Source organism: Callospermophilus lateralis, chromosome 8 (assembly GCF_048772815.1).
Source record: "Callospermophilus lateralis isolate mCalLat2 chromosome 8, mCalLat2.hap1, whole genome shotgun sequence".
Classification (NCBI taxonomy): domain Eukaryota; kingdom Metazoa; phylum Chordata; class Mammalia; order Rodentia; family Sciuridae; genus Callospermophilus; species Callospermophilus lateralis.
Window position 1 is genome coordinate 125288583 of NC_135312.1, and position 23727 is coordinate 125312309.

The 23727-nt window shown below is 36.1% G+C and overlaps 1 protein-coding gene across 1 annotated transcript in view; it reads left to right on the plus strand.

The window, feature by feature from the left end:
* Positions 1-3549: 3549 nt before the first annotated feature.
* Positions 3550-23727, plus strand: part of Slc7a11 (solute carrier family 7 member 11) — a 64849-nt gene continuing 44671 nt past the window's right edge. The window contains exons 1-4 of the mRNA XM_076865001.2: positions 3550-3826; positions 8102-8228; positions 12024-12139; positions 20106-20231. Coding sequence (XP_076721116.1) covers positions 3550-3826; positions 8102-8228; positions 12024-12139; positions 20106-20231 — 646 coding nt within the window. The remainder of the gene's footprint in view (positions 3827-8101; positions 8229-12023; positions 12140-20105; positions 20232-23727) is intronic.

Here is a 23727-nt window from a genome sequence, read left to right on the forward strand (position 1 = left end):
CAAGCCTGGATTCTATGCCTATATTTATAACCATGGAACAGAAATTGTTCCCACAAAATGGTAGCTACCACAGTATTCCTTGTCCACTTCATCCATAAGTTGCTTTTAGGGAACTGGAACTACCTCTTAAGCACTAAATAAATACAGGTGAATAGTCTCTTAATTTGACAGGAATGTTTAAAATAAAGCCAAAAGCAGGAGTAAGAACATACATTTACTTGCTTTGAATTCATTTTTATGGTAGATATTTGAAAACCATCCAAATTCTTAGTTTACAAGCTTAGAATTGATGATTACAAGGGCTTGTTAACATTAACAATAGTTCAACATTTTTTTTGTAACTTGCATTTTTTTTTTTTTTTCTTTTCAAATTTCTGGGTGGTTAGAAGAGACAGGACGGCAGGATGGTGTCTTTGATAGCTATGAACAGGTTTGAAGAAATTTTGAGTGTGACTTTCTGGAATGATCACACAGTCTTTTCTGCCCTGAGTCTACCTTAAACAATTTTCTTCACAAATATTTTTTAAATAATGCAAAAAAATGGTATTTAATACTGAAGGAACATTTTTCCTCCATTCAAATTTATCTAACTTCATGTCTGAGGGAGCCTTAGTCTCAATTTATTAGGCTCATCATTTATAACAAAATTTCAAATTGAAGTGTGGCTCTGTGTTAGAGACAGAAGGGTTCCCCTAGGGTCTCGGTGTTCCACTTTAAATTCCTATTTCTTCAGGGCTAATATGTTCCCTTTTGGGGGGAAATGAAAGCCTTTCTTACCACCCCCCCCTTAGGATCATTAATCAAGAGATTTGTGTGAGTGGAAAGAAGAATAAGGAGCTGGAGGAGAACTGGAAGGGGAGTATCTTTCTTTAGTTTCTGTGTTTAGGAGTTGACATGATTCAATAAGAGAAACTTCCCACTTTTATTTTTTGGAGGACATACAGCTGAGAAAAAGTATTAATTTTGACTTTTATTACCCTGACTTGGCATATCCAAAGCAAATTATGTAGAATTCAGATAGATTAAAAAAAGGATTATGTAGCCCCAATTATTTGCATGGTGAAACACTGATGTGGGGTAATTTTCTCAGGTGCTTACCTAACAGAGCAGGGCTCTGGGATTCCGCAGTACTTTTCCAGCAGCTATGTCCTTCTGGTATTATCCTGGCACCCCTCTGCCCACTCCTACCCCACCCAACCTTCCTCTCACACACAGGATTTTTGTTTATTGTTTTGGTTCAGAAGTTCAGAAACATTTAATGGCGCGTGTAAATGTAACTCCAAGATAATGACGTCTAGCCCTAGCTTCTTGTTAAATTCAAAACCACATACAACCCTAGCCAAAATTAAGAACTAGGATTCCTTTTCTTTTTGTATTTGTTTTTTGTAGACACTTGGTTGGGAAAGTCAGAAGTTTAAAAGTGTTTGCCTTTTGGACTTTTTAAATAGAAGCATTTTAATCTTAGCTTACAAGTCTAATACACTTTATTTTTATTACTATAATCTTTTAACAATTCATTTTGATACATAAAAATTATACATATTAATTGGGTACCAGATAATATTTCAATCCACCTGTACATTGTGAAATGTTTAAGTTAGTTTAAACATATTTATCCTTTCAAACACGTTATCATTTCTATATGGTAAAAACTTACAAAATTATAACTTTTAAAAATGTACAGTCCCTTATTACTATTTATAGTTATCCTGCTGTGCAATAGCACACCAGACTTTGCTTCTATTTGACTGTAGGTAACTTTGCACTCATTAATTTTAATACATTTTAAAATTATAATCATAACAAGGCTGGGGTTGTAGCTCAGCGGTAGTGCACTTGCCTGGCATGTGTAAGGCATTGGGTTTGATCTTAGCACCACATAAAAATAAAGATACTGTGTGTCCATCTCCAACTAAAATAATAAAAAATAATCATAACAATCCACACATCAAAAAAAAATTAGATACCATATCATTACCTTCATCATCTATTGATATCATTACCTTCATCGACTATTATTTGTATATTGCTTTTCAGGGTTTTGCTCTATGCAATGCTTTTAGGTAATCATAACTATTGGTTAATTTTGAAAGTAGAAATTTTTTGTTAACTTGAAATGTTGCTGAAACTTCAGTCCTTGTTCCCAATACTAATCCAATTGTGAGACATGGTTTTGAGAAAAAGGAAAAAGAAGTTTTATTGCTTTGCTAGCAAAGGAGAAACACAGAGGACTTCTGTCCCCAAGGCTGTGATTCAGCCCATCAGCTTCTTGGGGGCTATAAAAGAGGTGATTCGAAGATTACATTCCATGCATTGTCTGTTGGAGTTTTAATTCACTTGTTAATTTGGGATAATAATTTCTGAGATCTTCTGATACCATCCCCAAAGTCTGGATTACTTTGTTCCTATGGTGGGTGTGTGCTCAAGGACATAACTCTGCCTAGGATGGGAACAATGAGGTTATATTCAAAGCATGGACACTGTCACGGAAGGAACAACATGCAAATGAAAATCTGTATCTTCTACTTACTTTAGGATATCACCGAGTGCTGATGAGAATCAGAAAATGACTATTTTCTGAAGTCGTTGTGATTTTTAAATTTGTGACACTCAGATGATAATTACTGCTTTAGTATGAGGTATAAGAAATAAAATAATTTTGTCTTTTAATGTTGGTTAAGACTTACACTTGTTATGCCTGTACAGGCAGAATTTACAGAGTGTAGACTCTTTCTAACTCTGTAAATACATAGAATTAATTGTGTTGCTAGGATACACAAAATAAAAAAAAATAAAATCAGTAAGGTATATATTACAAAACCTAAATTTTGTTTCTATAAACAATGCAGCTTCTATGTGCTTTCGATTAACAAGTTGTGTGTGAAACATGTTTTATACGTGAGTTAGAGAAAAAAAAAAACTCTTTAAAACTAAGTCATCATTTCCTGTTTCATTTTTCATTTTCTTTTGGCTCGCAGGGCTTTCCTCTCTCAACAGGAGTTACTTTAAGTCTGTGAGAAGATCTGTTCTGAGTTGACTTCTTCTGGATTGGTTAAGATCTCTTTTAAGTGTGTGCTTTGTTCTCGGAAAAGCTTAGGTCGGTGAAGCAACATGCTGCTACTGTTTGGGAAAAAAAAAAAAAAAAAAAAAAGCTGAGTAATGCTGGAGGCTTCTCCGGCGGCTGATGCAAACCTGGAGAATTTGCATCATCATGTAGCTGGAGTAAATTGGTGTGACAGGCGGGAGCTTAAATACAAGCCCATGAGGAAGCTGAGCTGGTTCATAAGGCTAGGGCGGCGGAGCCCGGGCGGCAGCCACGGTGCTGGGACCAGGAGCAGGGACCGAGAGCCCCGGGAACACACAGGTGCCCGAGAGTCATTCGAGCGCTTTGAAGGATAGAATAACACCTTTTGAGTTTTTCACCTGTGAACACAATAGCGCTGAGACACTCTGAAAGTAAAGAGGAGGAGACCGATCAGCCACCCCAAGAGACTCTGAAAGTTTTGCTCTTTCTTCCCCTGTTTGATTTTTGCCCCGTGTGTCACTACTATGGTCAGAAAGCCCGTGGTGGCCACCATCTCCAAAGGAGGCTACCTGCAGGGCAATGGGAAGGGGGCGCTGCCCTCCGCGGGAGGCAGCGAGCCCCCGGAGCCGGAGAAAGTGGTGCTGAAGAAGAAGATCACCTTGCTGAGGGGCATCTCCATCATCACGGGCACCATCATCGGAGCCGGGATCTTCATCTCCCCCAAGGGCGTGCTGCAGAACACGGGCAGCGTGGGACTGTCGCTCGTCATCTGGACCGCCTGTGGGGTCCTGTCCCTTTTTGGTGAGTGCACCTCCTTCTCTGGGATGTGTGTGGGCGTGGGGCTGGAAAGTTTGGGTCTCCGGGAAAGCGAAAGGTAGTTTTCGAAGAGTAAACGAATGGCAGGAGCTACAGGGATTTTCCCCTCTGGTGTGGGTATGTGAACTCGGTGAACTCGGCGCTCTCGGCGCTCACGGTTGGCGAGATCCTGAACGCTCTCCAATTGCTTCCTGCAGGCTATCCTCTTCTCTTTCTGACCCAAACAGACTCTTTTCTGACTTTCCCTGTGCCGAGGAAAGCAAAAAGTTAACTTTGATGACCCAGAAAATACACGCGGACTCTCTGTGCCAGGCAGTGGTGCTTGGCTGTGTCGGTTTGGGGGCGTTCTGGCAGCCGGGTGGCTACAAGAAACACCTGTGAGGTGACACCTGGCGTGGCCTTCAGAGGCAGGACTCAGTGTTCACAGAAGTCTTTCTGACTTTTTACTAGCAGAACAAATGCGTGGCAGTCTTTTCCTTCCCAATTTTTTTAGGTCCATGTGCTTGTCAATTCCAAACTTTCAAATACCTGGACATGGAAAGATGTGTGATGGACAGAACTCAATTCAATCACAAATCGAGAATGTTGCAATGGCCTCAACATATTTCAAGGCATTTTTTTTTTTTAATTTCATGACATCTATAAACACTTGCAATATAAGTTTAAAAACTGCAGTTGGATGTTAGTTTTCTGTACTTGCCAAGATCTGTTTTTCTCATCTAATTTGTTTCACTTGGTCTCCAGGGACATAGATAATTTGTCCACCTGTTCACTGAATTGATCTGAAGAGAACTGGTACAAGAAGTATAATTATTATTTTTTTCTTCAAAATATATTTCTCTTATATTGATTTGAGAATGAAAATTAAAGAGAAAATAAATGCCTTCTCATCAGGTGATCGAATTACTACAAAGCTACCTGAATTAATTATAAAGGTGACAAAAGCTGGCGAATTGTTAAAAAAAATTGATTTATGATATGGGGTAGATGTCTAAGATATATTTGCTCTCTTTAGAACATACTGTGCTTAGATTTCAAAAGATACTACAGTTTATAGTTACTAACTCTTTGTTCTAACACTAAGACCAAGTGCTAACTCTTGGTTGGTCCTCTGTGTACCAATCCATTCATTCCTTCTGCTCAGGTCCTGTGATAGCTGGGGCAGTCATCTAGAAGACTCAGGTTTCCATTTTTAGGAAGAAGGTGTTTTAAATAAAGTCTGTTAAAGCAAAGTCTTAGTATAGAAATATCCTTAGAGGAATTATTTTTGTTGGTCTTAAGAGTTTGTGGTATTATTTATGTGAATAAATTGTACTTCTTAAACCATTTATTTCATCACAGTTGTATATCATTATTTTCCCATTATTACTTTTCATCCTTGCCAAATACTTTGGAGTCATATGATGATGAAAAAACCCTGATAGAACCCTTAGCTACTATTAATATTAAATGGTTCTGGCAAATGCAGTGTATAGGTAAACAAAGAGAAACCCAACTGCGGATCATTTTTAACATGACTTTGTGCATCCCCAGCCTTTGCTCTTTCTATAGCACCTGGGGTATTTAAAATAAATCAATATGTAATCAGAATGACAACCCTCTCCTGGTCTTTGCAAACTCATGCACTTGCAGTCCCCACTACATGACTCAGTTTTTGCACGCAATAAAAGTTTATTCATGTGTAATAAAAAAAACCACTGAGTACTGAACTGGTAAAAGGGATGTTGACTTTTATGGTGAAAATATGCTGATTCATAATATCGTGTGCAGAAACTTAAAAAAAAAAAAACTATAAGGGGAGTGTAGCATAGCTAAGGTTACATTGGGCCTGATATTTTTGATTAGTAATTGCAGGAAGTGTGCTATTGTGTTAATCAACTTGTTCATATTTGCATTGCATTTTCCACTTAAACTATTAGTATCTCTCAGGAATGCCTCCCTAATAGGAAGCAAAGCAAAACTAGGACTAAGAGTCAAGAATTGGTAGGTATAAGGCTGGGGCTGGGGCTCAGCAGTAGTGCACTTGCCTGTCACGTGTGAGGCACTGGATTTGATGCTCAACACCACATATAAATAAAATAAAGATATATCAACAACTAAAAAAAGAAAAAAAGAATTCGTAGGTATGTAGATGGTCTCCTACTTAAAATGGTTCAACTTATTATTTTTAACCTTACAATAGTGTATAATAATAATAAATTTTTTGTTAGATGATTTTGCCCAACTATAGGCAAATGTAAGTATCCTGATCACCTTTAAAGTAAGCTAGTCAAAGCTATGGTGTTCAGTATTTTCTACTTAAGATGGGTTTGGGGATATAACCCCTCTGCAAGTGAAGAAGCATCTGTATTTGATTTACAACTTTTTTTTTTTTTTTTTTAATGCCAAGGTCAATACATGGATTTTTTTTTTTTTTTTTTTAAATCCTGTTTTGAACCTTTTTCATCTGGGCAAAATGGTTATGGAACTTGAGACCTTTAAATGAAAATCTCATTTCCCCAGAATTCAATTTAAACCTAGGGCAACCATGCTGGAGTTTCAGCAAAGCATAGCAAGGTCCAGGTATTGATTCTCTGACAATAAATTCCGAGGTACTTAAGGCTGTTTCCAATAACATTTTATATTGGATGCTTTTCTAGACCGATGACAAACATGGTAGCTTTTCCCAATAGAAGGTGAATTGCAGCTGGTATAATTAGTTACAAATAGACAACATCTATCAGTGATCCCTGAATATTCATCTGCAGACTAGTTATGTAAGAATGATCCATGGTAATTTTTGAATCCCTCTTTTGGTGAGTCTCGACTCTCTTGCTTAGAGGCTACATCTAGAGTATCATCCTATAGTCTGCTTTTCATTTGATTGTTTTTGCATTAAAAAAAGAATTTCCACAAGAGTTTTTGGACTGATGAGCATTAGAAATCGTTTGGAATGGAAATAGTGTATTAAAGAGAAGGATCAGATTAGGGGTGATTGGCACATGTTTCATAACTACCTCTGAACAAAGAAAAATTTATTATGAATTTCAATGGTTTAAGGATGTGTAGCACACAATCTACAGACTACAATAAAATTTATAATACTCTTTACTGTAAATTCCATGAAGCAAATTAATTCTCAAAAAAAAAAAAAAGAATTTCCTAGGTGATTCTGGTAATGTGAGGTTCAGGAATCAGATAAGTAATACTAAGATTTCACTGAATATCCAAATTATATTTATGTTGGACAGTTCTGTATGAAGTACTCCTGATAAGTGGTAACTTTCTGCATGAATAGCTTCTGAAGACGCTCAGGCAAACTTAGCAGTATAGATAGAACTTTTCACATGACATTAAGATCTATTTTTCATTTTCTTGGTAATTAGTTGCTCAAATTGATAAGTATAGCTGTATTTCACATGTGGTTCGCTGTGTTTCAGGCCCAGTGCTCTGTCTGGTAACGATTGTCACATACACACAGCATTCTTGGGAGGTAAAAATGGATATTTCCATTCCATAGGGAATGAAACTGAGCCTTGGGGAGGTTACATAACTTGCCCAATTCCATGGGAATTGTACTACTAAATGTTACTATTTAGTTTATACTTACTTTCACCTATATTATTATTAATAATTAATAATATTAATATTAATAATTAATATATACCTTTTAAATAAACTATATATACTTTCAACCATCCAGAGTGTATGCTTCAGAAATGCCCAGGATGACCTTTCCCACAAACAGAATACCGCAGAATTTGTTGTGTTGACAAACTATATCATGCAAATTAAATGAAGTCTTGCAAGGGTTATAGTCCACATTTTGCTGAAGAACAGATAACTCTTACTTACATTAATTTGCCACAGAAACATCATTTGTTAAAAGAGCTCTCCACATAATGAGGTCAGTTTGGGATAATTACTTGTCTTGTATGCTGGTATGCTTTTCAAAAAAAAACAGGTCAGTACTACTGGCATCTATCTTCTCTTTTTCCTTTTGCTCCCAGGTTTTTCCAACTCCAAATTCTGAATCATATGATATTGTTTAGAAGTTCATGTTTACCATTTTAAGTAAAATGACATTGTTCAAATAGAATGAAGTAGGTCTCCAATGTGAGGAAGTTAGAAGAGGAACTTGCTAAATCTCAGCAATTAGATGATGTCATTTCAGACTCAAGTAGTTACTTTGCATGCAACATTAGCATCAGTAAGAATTCTACCACTAGGTAGCCTGATTATGTGTTAAATTTGTACCTTTTTATTATAACCGTTTCACAGGAGCTTTGTCCTATGCTGAATTGGGAACAAGCATAAAGAAATCTGGAGGTCATTATACATATATTCTGGAAGTGTTTGGCCCGTTACTAGCTTTTGTGCGAGTCTGGGTGGAACTGCTCATAATACGGTAAGAACATAGGAAAAAAATAAGGATAAATAAACCTTAGTCATCCTGTTCTTCTGAGTGACTTGATTATTTTTAACTCATCAGAAATATGTATTTCATGTGTCTATGTTGTAAATGTGTATACTCAGCAGAGAACCTGTGATACATTACCTTTCTGGATTAACATTGTTAGTGTAGTTCTATCATTGGCAGTGGTTCAACAACAACACCAGACTTTTAAAGGACTGCTTACCTTTAATCTTTGATTATTCTCTTTTACTTTTCTAGGATAGATGCTTATTTGAAAAGATATGAAGCATCAAAATCCATCTTGATAAGTCTTACCTTTTGATTGACCAGTCACAATCAAATAGGACAGGAATTGGAATTGTAGATTATGTCATGAAGTTATTTAACTTTACTCTATTTTTATGACTAAGAAACATCTGCGCCTGACAACAGTATCATCAAATCTTATTCTTTAAAAAATTTAGTTTACATACCATAAATGACTCACTTCCTCACGTAAACAGACCAGTGAACTATAGTTGCGAAAATCTTTTGATTTTATTGTTGTAGGAATGTGTTCCCCTTCCTGATCTTCTTGGCACCAAATAATGCTAAGTCACTCTGAATAGCAGGTTTCCTTCAGCTTTGTGGGAGGCTTATGATGTCATAAGAGTGTCACAGTCTCTTAAAGCTACTGCCTCATAGGATGTGACTTGCACTTTCTGATTACAAAGCTTAATAGAAATAAGGAGGGAAACTTGCTTTTACTGTATACTTATCAGACATACATAGCTGAGAGCTAATAGGAGCTTTTATTCTGTCATTTACAGTAAGTGGCAAATGCAGAGCTAATGAATACCCATTAACACTAATCATGATCTTTATGGTGTTAGGAGTCTCTTTTCAAACAAAGGGCTTCAGAGTAGTACAAACTTCAATGGCAAGTCAGTCTATTCTCATTGCAAACATTTCTGCATTACTTAAAACTTCTTATAACAAAATAATGATAAAGGAGTATTTTATTTCTTTTCTCAGGTTCCCTTACCTGGGATGTACCTTCTGTTCCTTTCTGATTATCTGAGGCATACACTCTTCCAGGGCCAACTTATGTCTTATCTTTTTCATAGATAATTGCATGTTTATTCTAGTGGATAGTGTTTCTTTCATCTCTTAAATCTTCTGAAAGATGTGGTCTCTGCTTCTCATCTAACAATGAACTCAGCACCTTGTATTTTTTGACTCAGTATTTCAGGTGACTGTGTTCTGTTTCCCTGTATAAATTGCAAACGTTTCAAAAATATAAACCCAGGTTTTAACACTTTTTGTAGCTCTTTTCTTTCCCCCTTCTTGTAACTCTTATACTACTTATATGAGTGCCCTGTATATACTGGATATAAATTGATACCTTAGATTCCTGACCCTCTTCAGCATGCATTTGCTGTGTAACTTTGGCTAATTGCTTGATATTCTTATGAGCATGATCATTCCATTTGCAGTTGCACAGATATGGTGCTCATTCATTAACTTATTCATTTCACAAACTGCTACCGAATGGTGAATGGCAAGATAAAGATATCTAAATTGGAATGAGTCACAATTCCTACTCTCAAATAACTGATAAACAGATGCTGTTTTAATTTTGAAAAAACTGCTTTACAGTGTGTGTGTGTGTGTACAGAGAAAATGACCTAGATAAATTCTAGAAGCTTTTCAATGTGTGTGTGTGTGTGTGTGTGTGTGTGTGTGTGTGTATACCAAGATATATATAGGTTAGTCATACAGGACTCCTATCAATGGAGTGATCTGTCAAATAGGCAGAAAACAAATGTCTTGAGGAGACACAAGATACCTAAATAATTAGTCGTTCTTTTCTTTTACTAATACCCATGATACCAATATATTTCTTATTAAAATTATACCTTAAGTTACCATTGCAGAAATAATCTGTAAAACACATTCAAGGAAAGAAAGATCACCCAACAGTACATAGCCTGGTTCATTAAACTGAACTCAATCCTTCACAATATATTCAATACGCATTGTTCCTACTCCATGGCACACATTGCATTAAACAATGGGGGAAGAGGGGTTATTCAGGTAGAATAACCTTGTGCCCATGGAATTCAGGGTCAAGTGGGGGAATGCTTATCTATCAGGTAATCAAATAAGTGAATATAGAATTGCTACTATGATAAGAGATATGAAAAAGAAATCAGGATTCAGTAAGAGTGTACTCTGGGGAGACCTGACTCAGACAGAGGGTGGAGAAGCTTCTCCGAACCAAGAACAAGTAAACCAAGATCTGGGCTGGGGACGTCCCTCAGTGATGGAGTGTTTGTCGAGCATGTGCAAGGTCTTGGGTTTGATTCCCAGTACTGCAGATAAAAAGAAACCAAAATCTGAAGTATAAAATATGGCCAGTGAGTTGAAGAGGCTCCAGGCAGAAGAAAAGAGATTTGGATCTTTCTAGTGGGAGGGAGCTGAATGAAGCCTTGAATGCAATACAAAGCATTTCCATGTATCCACAGCACATTTTGAAAGTGCTAAAATGACATGATCAGATTTTAATTTGCACATTAAAATTTTTAATAAATGAAGAAGAACAGGAAAAATAGTGTCATTTGGAGAAAAGAGGAGAGGGTCTCTAGGAAAAGAAGGAAATCATGAAATTTATGGTGCTATCTGGCACTCAACTCGAGGTTGGAAATACAGAATGGTGGCGGGTTTTCTGATAATCTGGATTCGGCCTGGGCATTAGGTGACCAGGAGAAGAAAGAGAAGCTGAAGGGGAAATTAAATGATGCATGTGTATGGAAAGAATATGCATTCATGTATAAATATGTGTACAATGGAAAAGTGTGTGTGATTTTCTCTTACAAATATTTGAAGAATTAAACTAGAATAGTTTATTACCTGTGTTGCTATATACCATTCTGTGTTTCCAACCTTGACTTGGGAACCGGATAGCACCATAAATTTCATGATTTCCTTCTTTTCTTTGAGACCTTTCTCTCTTTGTATGGAATTAAGAACAATCACTTTGTTTTGAGGTTTTGTACTAGAAAGACAAGAAAAAAAAAAAACAATGCTAAGTATTTAGGCATGAATTTGCATGAATTTGCAAGGAACACTTATGAATGCTGATTTTTTTTTTTTAGGTTGAATTTCGTGTTCCTTCTTCTCACTATACTCCACTCCATTAGATCTATACCATTAACAAATTCATACCATAGCTTGAGTTTTATTACAGACTTAAAAGAGAATGAAGACCGGTTCTTATAAGGAAGGCCCTGTCAGGGTCTCATATAATAACCTAAATTTTTATTTTTATTTGATTTTTTTAAACTTCTTCTTCTTCTTCTTTTTTTTTTTTTTTTTTTTTTGGTAGTTGTAGATGGACAGAATGCCTTTATTTTATTTGTTTATTTTTGTGTGCTTCGAAGGATCGAACCCAGTGCCTCCCACATGCTAGGCAAGCACTCTGCCACTGAGCTACAACCCCAGCCCTAATGTAAATTTTTAAAGAAAAGTATCAAATGTTGGGAGAGCAGGGACAAAGTTGATAGTTACCAGCCTTGCTCTCAAGGTTGTTTCAAAACAGCCACCAATGTTACAGGCACTGTGACATTTGGAATGCCTAAGCAAACCTAATGAAATATGGAATTCTTAAATTATAGACTTTCATTTTAAACACATTCTCACATTCTCTAAGTAGTAACACCTTCAGATAGAAAACTTGAACTGAAAATGCTGTTCATTTTTTTTTTTTTTACTATAGTTAACCTAAATATATAAAAATCTGTTTAGCCCTGCAGCTACAGCTGTGATATCCCTGGCATTTGGACGCTACATCCTGGAACCGTTTTTTATTCACTGTGAAATTCCTGAACTGGCAATCAAGCTCGTTACGGCTGTGGGTATAAGTGAGTATTACAGGTATAAACACGGGAGAGAAGAAAAGGCTTGTGCACAAAGTCTCTTTAGATGTTTTGCCTAGTAGCACTGTTCCCCAAATTATCTTCTTTTTTTGCTTACACAGAAAAAAGAAGGCACATTTGGAGTGGTCTCTGCTATTACCTTCTATGTCAGTTTGGCATTGGGTTGATATATACGATTGCCAATCTTTCAAAATAGACAAACAAAAATCACTTTGACTGTAAAATATTAAGTAGGTTGTAACTAAAAAGAGATTAAAGGAAGAAAACCCAATTATTTTGTAGATCTTTGTGAGTTGGAAATCATTCTACCTCCATGAAATGTTGAATCCTAACTCATCCATGATCATGGAGTTATGTTTCTATGTTAGGTGTGTATGCTTCAGACGGTTTACAGTGTTAGAAGCTGCCATCTCAGTGTCATAGTTTTTGATGCCTATTATTGGCCATGGTAAGAATTTTCTTTAAAGATTTTATAATTACTAGCACAATAGGAGATTTCTTTACAAGCTTCAAATTAGGAAGTTACTCATTTTTTTTTTATCAATGTGAATAGATTTTAGAAACTGAAAAAAAGAGCAAGAGTCTCATGAACAAAATTACCTAGGTGGTAATGAAATCAAATCTGACTCTAACATCCTATCAGGTTCCAAATACCAAATCCTTGAATGTCATGGGAGAGGAGAACTTAATTCTTAATCATTTTGTTGTTTTAAGAATCAATTGATTTAAATTTTAACAACTCAGAAATAGAAAGCTATATATGAATAACCGAATTTCATACTCATGGAAAAATGTTTAGGTGGTTGCTCTAAGGTGTTTCGATAGAACAATAAAAAGAACAGTGCATTTTTGACGACAGGTAAGTGGTTAGTTTGCAGGAGAGCATTAGGAATTTCATATAGAAATGTCTCAGATGCTAGGCGTATATATGTCTCTGAATTTAATAGGCTCATAGTGCATTTCCTAATTTGTCTTGCAAACATGTACACAGCTCTATTCTTCTGTGAGAACTCTGAAAAGAAAAGAAAATTGCTCCAAGTTGACATTTTCTCATTCTGGGGTGGTAATGGTGTACCTACTTAATCATTGTGCCTTTAATAAACTCTACAGACACGAAGGCAAGTCACTGTACCATTCTTAACTCAGTATTCTCAGGAAATCATGCCAATGTTATAAGGTGTTGTACAGATTAAGCCACAATGAATGAGACAATATATGTGAAGTGTTTGGGTAATGCTTGCAATTTACTAAGAGCACAATACAAATGGTAGGTATTTATGCATTTTTTTTTTTTTTTGAAAAAGTCATTGGAACTTCCATGAGATTAGGGACCTTAACATGGTTGTATTCCCAGCCCCTCACACAGCTCCCAGCATGCTGTTTGTACTCAATAATTCTTCGCTCCTGATTGATTTTTATAAAACGAGGTCTAAGAATTGTTTCTCTAGCAGAAAGATCTATAGTCTGTATACTTGTTAAATCTGGAAGGTTGCATAGCTTCAGTTACCTCAAGCAGTAGGGGAATTGCTAGTAAAATGAAATAGTTTGCTATGGGACGAACCATCTAAACATAGTGGCTCACCAGAACAAACAACCTGGAAATGGAACTTAAATGTCACTATTTCTTAGTAATGTGATCTTGGGCTAATTATTAAACTTCTTTAAGCTTCAGTTTTATTTGTTGGTGAAAGGCCTGTGAAAAGATAATTTATCTTGAATGATTGTAGGAAAATGAAATTAAGTTAGATTTTTAAGACTTTGAACAGAGTACTTTGCCCACAGGAGATTCTTGATAAAGCTGGTATTCGACTAAGAGATTGGTCTAACAGCCATTTTTATGCCCACAATATTCTTGTCCCCTAAATGACTAAGACAGAATCATATCACAGTTAACATATGAAAATTGAGAAGAGAAAGAGTAGTGTTTTTGAGAGCTATGTAAATTAGTAATCAAAGTTATTAAAAGTTTTATTCTGTTATTAAAAAACAGAAGTTTTTAATCATAACCTATGTGTCTGTTTACAAATCTACAAATTTTGGCTGCTTTGGGCATGAAATTAGATGGTTAGTGATGATATATTTCTAGTTTTGTAAAGTTAGATGACTTTCTTTTTTCTTTTTGTGGTGTTGGGGATCAAACTCAGGGCCTTGTGCATGCAAGACAAACACTCTACCCATTAAGCTATATCCCCAGCCCCTAGATAACTCTTCTTATTTATCTAAGTTCCATTAAATTTTTAAAGGGCAAATTTGTATTTTGGGAGATCAAATGGAAACTGTTTTTTTTTTTTTTTTAAAGTAAAGCAATTAGGAGAAAGGATAACCATGTGGGTTTTAGAAAACATCTATAGTAGAGTTTGGTGGTAGAGTAGTTAGCAAAAAACCTGAGTAACTCTTGGATAAATTTAGACACATCCTTCTATTTTTGTCACTTGTTATAATACTAGCTTTTGAAATATTTTGTAAGATAAGCCTTTGTAAGCTTGAGCTTCTGACAAGGCAATGTGTTCCAACACCAGAGCACAAAAAGGGAAAACAGAAGGAATATTCCTAGACTCAGCAGGAAGTAATTTAAATCAATGGGCTAATTGGGTAAGTCAAACGGTCTTTAAGAAGAATTTGTTAATGGAGCAACAGGGGGTTAGATGGAAATAGAGAAAGAGAAATTTACCTGGGGGCAAATCTCTGCACCCTTTATTTTTCAAAGTGAACTATTGGTGGTTTTCTGTCTGTCAGGGGTGGGAGGTTACTGAGATGTAGAAAATAGTTTAATTGTATGAATCCCTATGTTCCTTGAGGGAAAGAAGGTGTTTAAAGTCTCTAAAGATAGAAAAAGGTCAATCCTGAAGGGTCTTGTTATATCATAGTTAGAGTTTCAAATTTTGTGAAATATTAACCAACCATTGGAGAAATGATAGTGGAATGAGTGTGGGGAGCTAACTGAACGCTAATTTAAGCTCATTTTAAAAAAGCATCCTATGTCACTTCTGTCAGATCAATAAAGATGGAAAGTTTTGGCTTATTTAAAATTCTGTCCTTTCTGGTAAACATGTCAGGCACATGCAAGTTTCACTGGAAAATCCCATTTGTTCACATTTAGTGGCTCTCTGATAACCCAATATGACATTACCCCATTTACCTTCCACAGAACACCATTTCTTTTCGCTGCTCTTGTTGGTCTAATGAGCACTGAAGTATGTTCAGTATCTAAATCATTGAGTCTCCTAAAACTAGGCCCCAAGGAAGTATACACTTGAATGGCAAAGCATTATCATAAAAAAACTTTTTAAGATGTGAGATCTAGTCCCAGATCCATCCCTAACAACCCTCTCTGGGTCTCAATTCCTTTGCTAGTTTATTTTATATAGATTAGTTAAGAACTGCATCCCCTTCTCAGATCTTGTGGGAGAAATTAGGAGGAGAAAACAAAATGACATTTATATTGCATTGTGGAAAACAGCCAGTTCTGCAAATGTATGGCCTTGTTTTCCTTTTCAAAACTGTGTTTTCCTGACATCGTTAAATTGCATGACAAAAGAAATCCAGAACTAGTTGTGTGTCAGAATTTCAAATATAGCATGTGGGATGGCTCTTTGAATCTTCTGGAATCTGGGTGGACCTACTCCTTCCCTACTGTAACTGAATTACCCACACAATCAATTCATAGGTGGAAGATGTGCATAGTACTAAAATATACAAATGCTATGGACCAGCAACCATGTCCTTCAGGAGGATGATAAGTAAAATGTGGCATGGAAGTGTCCTGAGGTCCCAGCTAAGATAAAAATGCACCTAGGCAGAGAGGAAGAGCCACCATGAGAGTCTGAAAGAACTGTGTGTACTGGTGAGATCACATACAACTTTGAAGTATTATCTCCTTCTTTGAGCCATGAGCAATGGTAAAAGTGTGGGCTCCAGAGTTAGCCCACCTGGTTTCCAATCTTTACATTTACCGCCTAAGTGCACATAGGCAAGTTAAACAGTATCTTGAGTCTCAACTGCTTATCGGAAAAACAAGGCCAATATTAAGTAACCATGTCATAGACAGGAGGATGAAATAACATTATCTATGTAAAAAGTTCGTGTACAACATTGGCCATAATAGTTTACATTTATTTGATGTTCACCATTTTTATTTCTGATTGTGAGATCTTAAATATAGACTGGTTCTCTGAAATAATGCATCCAGAAAATGAATGCTAACAAAGAGAAAGAGGAAACCCAAGCAGCCACTACAAAAAAGCAATACTACCCACTTTATCTCACCAGGTAACCTAGATACACAGCATTCATATATTTTATCAGTAGCATGAAGCAGTCAGAAGCCAAAAAGAATCTTAACTGGTGAGAAAACCCAATATATCCAGAATCTCTAATCTTTCTCTTCAAACCCAACTTGAATTATGGAGCATGCAGAAAGAAATACTTTCCCATCCTTAAATCACAGTGTCAATCCTTAACATTCCCCTAAACATCCTCTTCAAATACAGCTCCCTTCAAATATGTATTTCTTATCTCCAGGATTTATAGATGTGGCTTTCGTTGCTGCATTTCACTTCTTAGAAAACTGCAACATAAATAAGCAAATAACAAGTACATGTCCCTGTATTTTTATTTTGGAAATTTGAGGCAAGCAAAAAAAAAAAAAAAAAAAAAAAATCAAACGGATATAATTATTTCCTCATGTGTGAAATTAGCAATCACTCAAAGGAAGTGAAGCTAGGGCCAGAGAGCTGGCTCAGATTTCTTTTATTATCACAATATGGTTAGATAGTATGTATTTTTTTTAAAAAAAGTAGATATTGTTTATTTCAGAAATTCAGAAAGCTCTTGCATTTTGTGAATCCCAAATCCCTGTTCAATATTGTTTGATAAGCAACATACACTGTCTTAGATTTGCTATACAGACTCGTGATAAAGCAGCAGTTCTGGCCGTTGAGAAACTTTAGAGCTCTGCCCTGGCTCTCTTGCTTGTTAGGTTGTACCTTCAGGGCCAAGAGGTACACCTCAGCTGGAATTTGGTGTACCAAATAACGAGTGCAATGCCTGTAAGCTCAGAGAAAACAGGATTTTGAGAAAGCTTCGAGAAAAACCAGTCTTAACCAGAATTTTTTTTTCAGTTGTTTAAGAAAAGAGCAAGGTGTGATCATCAATTCATGAGAGTGACTTGATTTGGGTCTCTCTTTGTCTAAGAAAACTTTACAAAATAGAAAAGAAATTCCCAAATACTTCTTTTGTTTTCCTATTTCAGTAGGCATTACTAACTACTTACACTCTTAAAGATTAACAGACCCTTTTTTCTCGTTTCAACTATATAGTGGCTAGATGTTCCTAAAATCAGAATGTCCTTCCTTCCCTTTTTTCCTTCTTTCTTTTCTTCCTATTGCCTCTTTTCCACTTTCTCCACCCTTCTCTTTTCTACTGCAGTGTCCTTGCAGAGACAGAGAGCACCTTTGGTTTGGGGAGCTCTGTTTAAAAGAAAACAGAACTCTTTTGTTGCTAGTGGGAACAGGAGATCATTTTTTTTTTTTTCTCACTTTCTTGCCAACGTTGAGCCTCCTTAATTAAAAAAAATAATAGTAATTTTCATGTGATGGCTCATTTATCACATGGGCATTTGCACAGAAAAAAATCACTGGATGATGGAGAGGCCAGAAGAGTTGCACTAGATTACTTTCAGTATGGAAGTGATTTTTATTAGGGAGAGAGAGAGCTAATATTATTTATTTTTTGTCATTTCTGATAAAACAACAGCACACTTTGCCATTGACAATGGACCTATCTAATCTTCTGTGTCTTGGGCTTCAAATGTAGCGGAGGTATCTTCCCTGAGGCTTTGGTCATTCCAATCCTGCTCACCAGTAACTCCTTCAAAATACTTCCTCATTACTAACTTCCTATTTTACTTTCTATAGAGTCTTTGGATCCTTTATTTTTTCCAATGTATGAATTATTTTAAAAATGAAATTTATTTATGGATCTATTTATTAGCAAAAATTCCATCTTTACAGAGGTATTTGCAAAATTATTTTATAAAGTTTTTTTTTTTTCTTTTGGGTGGTGTGCTGGGGATTGTACCTAGGGCCTCATGCATATTAGGCAAAAGCTTACCAGGGAACTACATTCCCATCTGTATATAGGTTTTGTGCAGTGTTTACCATCAAGTAACACATCAAGTTAGTTAATTCACTTATTACTCTATCACTTTGCCTATTGCTTCCTTTTTTTTTTTTTTTATTTGCTTTGTGGTGAGAACCTTTAAGCAAATTTTCACTTTTGTTAGCTATAATCACCAAAATTATACATTTATTATAAAATGTACTAAAATATTATTGAAAAATAAATACAGAATATTGGTATTCTATCATCTATAGATATTTGCTATTAATGTTTTGGTAAATATTCTTTCAGATCTTTTTCTTTACTTCTTTTTTTCTATATTTATCTATATGTCTATCTTCTTAACCTACCTGTCCATCCATCCATCTCTCTGTAACATATTGTCTTGATCAATAACATGTTGTAAATAACCTTTTTTTTTGTAATAATTATATAATTGCAATATGATTTCAAATGGCTGTATAGATTTATTAAAAGGATATACATTTAAAAGTATAGGTTGTTTTAAAATTTCCCTTTAAGGATCTACGTTATTTTAAAATTTTATCTTTATAAATTATGTGTTAACATTTCACTAATTTATGAACACTGAAATGAGCTAATGATCAGGCAGTAAAACTGAAGAGAACTCTTATTAATGTACATAAGGAAAACTTCCAGTTGCAATTTGAATTATAAAAATTCTGTCAGTGTTTTATTTCATCCCCTGAGAAATAGTTTAGACATTTTTTATATTTATTTAGGGAAAATTCATCTTTATAAAAATAATGTTTATAGATAATAACCATAAATGTCAGGAGTAGAGTAACTATTTTGATTTATTTTTGATGTCTTTATTGATGTTGTTGTTTGGGGGTTGTTTTTGTTTGTTTGTTTTTGTTAACACTATGCAAAGTAATTTGGAAAGAGCATAAAGTTGAAATTCACTGTGTAGTATAATCTGTCATTCCAGCCTGCTAGAGGAAGAAGGTCTTAGAGCATCTCTATACACCATGTGCCTTAGATTTTCTGAGAATACAGTTCATCCATTCATTCAGCAAACATGTGTTAGTTACTTCCGTGGACCAGGCATGGAACTAGATTTTGGCAAAATAGAGATGAATAGTCCATGTTCTCTCTTTGAAGTTTTCATGGTCCACAAGGTGGAGTGGTGATTGCAGCTTGGGAAACTGTGGGCAACATAATTAAGAATGGGAAATTCTGTTGGCTCGGGACCCAGGGTGCATCCTAATTTGAAAATTCTTATGACATTTTACTCAAGTCCTAAAACGATTGTTGGGTAGGCGAGAAGTCAACCTTTCATGTGAGAATCGTAATTAGAGAAAAACTAGAAGAAGGCTGAGGGTGAGGACTAAGATCTAACTTCTCTACTTTTTACTCCTTCTTGAATGGGAGCCACCTTGGTGCCATCACGTAGAGAGGACACTGTTGCCAGGTGAAGCTAAAAAGTAAAATTCAGCAATTTGTGCACTGTGATGGCTGCAGGATTTAGTAGTACAAGATATTTTGGTTTGATCATCAGAGCCCTACACTATATATCCATTCTTAGAGACATATGCAAAGAACAGAGAGAAATTCTGTTTAGAAGCTTGTTTTATCCAAGCTTCTAAAGTTTAATGTGCATAAAATCACCTGGAGATTTTGTTGAAATGCAGATTTGCATTCATTAGGTCTGGGGTGGGGCCAAGATTTGGCATTTCAGCATTTCTAAAACTCTTACAGGTAATGTCAACACTGCTGGTTTGTAGATCTCTCTTTGAGTAATGAGGACCTAAGATGTCTTTGTGCCCATGAGGGTTTGCCTTTTGTAACTTTGACTGTTTGTTTGCAGCTGTGGTGATGGTTCTAAATAGCATGAGTGTCAGCTGGAGTGCCCGGATCCAGATTTTCCTAACCTTTTGCAAGCTCACAGCAATTCTGATAATTATAGTCCCTGGAGTTATACAGCTAATTAAAGGTATGGACTGAAAAGTAAATGCTTTTTAAAATACGTATCTGCTTTTGATCTCTTCTAACACTAACTTTTGCTTGTACTAGCAGAATCCTTAATTAGTCTTTGCTCATGGAACTTAAACTCTAGACTGTCATCTAATTGATTTGAAAGGCTGCTACATTGGGGTGAGTTGGTATTTACTGTTAAATGGCAGCAAGAGGATTTGGGCCAAGCATTCAAACAGGGCATCAGTGAATTCTATTCAGAAAAACTGGAGTGAAGATCCAAAGCGGGGGGAATCTGCAAGTAGCTTTAACTACAGATAAATGCATTCTTTCACTTTCACTTTAAAGTTGTCCAATAGCAGTAATAAAGATTAAAGAGAAAGATTTTTGGAGAATAATGAAAAATATTTAATATAATAATGAATATGAAAAATAATTTTATTATTTTTATTTTATTTTATTAATTTTCTGGTTATTATTTTTTCTATCTTCAGAGTGATACCCTCAGAAGAGGAGTCAGATATGTGAATGATATTCCTAAAAACCAAATATTTATGGGGTGATCAAAACAGTTGTAAAAATTTAACTTCTATGGTTACATTATTTTTCATGTAAAACTTGATTTAGTACAGACACATCATATTTTCTGGATATTATTTAATAAGAACAGAAGTTGAGGGGGGGATGTCATTTGGAGTTTTAGTGGTTTGGGGAGAGAAGTCACATGCCATTGCTTGAAATCAGTGGAAATGGTTGGCAGGTAAAGAGGTCCACCTGAGTTATTTAGTTGGTCATGGGCAACATAGTAGGAAATAACGGGAGAGAGAGAGGAAAATTGTGAAGAGGTGACATATACCTTGGGCATGTTAAGTATTTAGTGTTTCCACTGATATTGTTTGTTCCAAGAAAGGGAATTCATAGAGGAGTTCAATGAAGAACCGCAGTAAGGCAAAGGCAAATGCTAAATTCAGCAAAGTCATTGCTCTCTGTAGAGGCATCAAATAACAACAAATGTCGAAAGACTGGTCACTCTGCAGCTGGGAAAGGGAGCAGCTGCTGTCCATTGAATAAGCCTGGTGGGAGATCTTAGAGTCCTGCTGGCAAAGTCCTTCCATCTTCTCCAGCAACCTCAGTCAGCTCAGAACCACACACCACGCAGACGGAATGTTCTGAGGAGACCAGCTGAGCTTGCTCTGTTAATTTCACCTCAGCCTCCACAGAGCTGGCTTGCACATATTCTGTCTTGTTCCTTGGGAATAGTAGGCCAAGTAGCCTGTTCTGTTCTCACTTTCTTCTTCTGTAATGAGTTCCTTCATGGTTTGGAAAGTACAGAAATCCCTGGTCACCAATCCTGGTTCAGTTCTGGTTTAGATTCGTAGGTCAGATGGTCTACTAGATGGGACTCATTTTTTTCTCTTTGGTGAAATGTCAGGCATCGTAGGTAGCACTGTAGTCCTTAGTCAGCCTTGAACATTTAATTATATACGTATATGAGGTGGGGTTTGACTGACCAACTGTATTGCAGGTTCCTTGGGACCACGGGTCAAAATATAGCTCTTGGGGTCTGTCTGGCCATTACAATGGAGTGATATTTTCATTAATACTTATGGCATCAATGCTTGATATGACCAGGACTCTTCCTAGTTCTCCAACAGAGAAGTCATCTGTGAATATTACCACAAAGTAAATTTGAATATCTTGGAGAGCATTCTTAGCAGATACATTTTCTCTGTTACTATAAAATTATAAAAAAAATCATGATTTTCTTTGTTTCTAACCTAATCACATATTTTTTCATTCATCTGAGACTGCAGGGAGAGAATGACTTCCCTAACACAAATTGCACATTTATCTTTACTCTAATCAGGTCCTGAAAATAATTGAATGTTGTGTATTCACTTACGAGGACTTGTTGATCTTTCTTTTGAATATTATGACTTTCATCTTCCCGAGACCTCTGTTATGTAGCCAAAATATTCCTGAAGTTTAGAAATAAAATGCCTCTCTTTTGTAGCACTCACAAAATGGCACTTTTGAAGGCCTGTGCTTGGGTGTCAGCCTTTGCAGAGGTTTCTTCTTTTCATCTGGTCCTGTGCTCTTGAGTATTACTGTCCCTTTAGGCCAATCATGATAAAAGTATGCTCAGCAGATGCTTTCGTCTGAATTCCAGTATTTATATTTTCTTTCTGTAAGGACACAGAGATGTCTTAAACAGGCATTCCTGATTCACTATATCATTAAAAAAAAAAAGTTATATTTGGAAACTGGTTACTTTGAGGGGAAAATAGCTTAGTATACAACTCCGCATTCTCTGTTTTGAGTCCCCAAACTCACTCACGGTGTGTCATCATAAACATGTCTGGCAGTGCAGGCAACAGTTGAGATTTGACTTGAGAGAGAATGTCTTCTACATCAACCATCTCCCAACCTACTTTTGTTTGTTTATATAAGGACTGACTTTGAAAAAAAGTCATTTCCCATTTAGGTTATCTCATTTGCTATTTTTTTTTTTCTGCTAAAGTTTAAACATCAGCTCACTAAAATTAGTTTGAATTTATGATTTTTTTTTGTGTGTGTGTATGTGGTGCTGGGGATTGAACCCAGGGCCTTATGCATGCAAAGCAAAGCAGTCTACCTACTGAGCTATATCCCTAGCCTTGAATTTCTGATTTTTGAACTACATAAAAGATAAACAAGAAAAGGATCCTCTGCAATTTTCAAAATAGAAAAAAAAAAGTGATGAACAAAAATGTACTTGTTAATGCAAAATTAGTGTTTCTAAACAAAAACTGTGGTATTGGGACCGTGTCAATGAAAAGAAGCAACTGATAGGCAAGTGTGGTGGTGCACACCTATACCAGTTACTCAAGAGGCTGAGGCAGGAGGATCATAAGCTGAGGCCAGCCTCAGTAACTTAGGGACACTTTGTCTCAACATAAAAAGCTTAGTTCAGTGGTAAAATGCCCCTGAGTTCAACTCCCAGTACCACTAATTAATAATAATTACAATAGTAATAAACAATAAGGACCAGTGAGGAAATGCTTTCGACTTTGTGGGCAGCATGGTCTCTGTTGCAATTACTCAATTCTGCTGTCACAGAGTGAAATAAACCACAGATGATACACTTAAATGAGCGGGCATGGATGTACACCAATAAAACTTTATTTTAAAAAGAGGCTTGTAGGTTGGTGTGGCAGATTTGGTCTGCAGAGTTTTTAACCCCTGTTCCAGAGGCTGGTGTCTAAAGGTCTGCATGGGACAAACAGAAAGTAGGAAGTTAAAGACGTGGGACAGCAACTCTGGAGTGTCTCCCTGCCTCCTCAGTGGAGGTACACCCTTGGCTATTTCTTTGCATTTCTTTCCAAGCATTGCACTTCTAAAAACCCCACTAGCCCACTCCTAAAAGTTACGGTTCACAGAAAATTCTTCCATCTTCTTTCATGGTCGAAGTATGAGCTCATTTAAACAAGAACTGATTTTTAAGATGTCATCCTGGCTATAACATGATTAGAAGA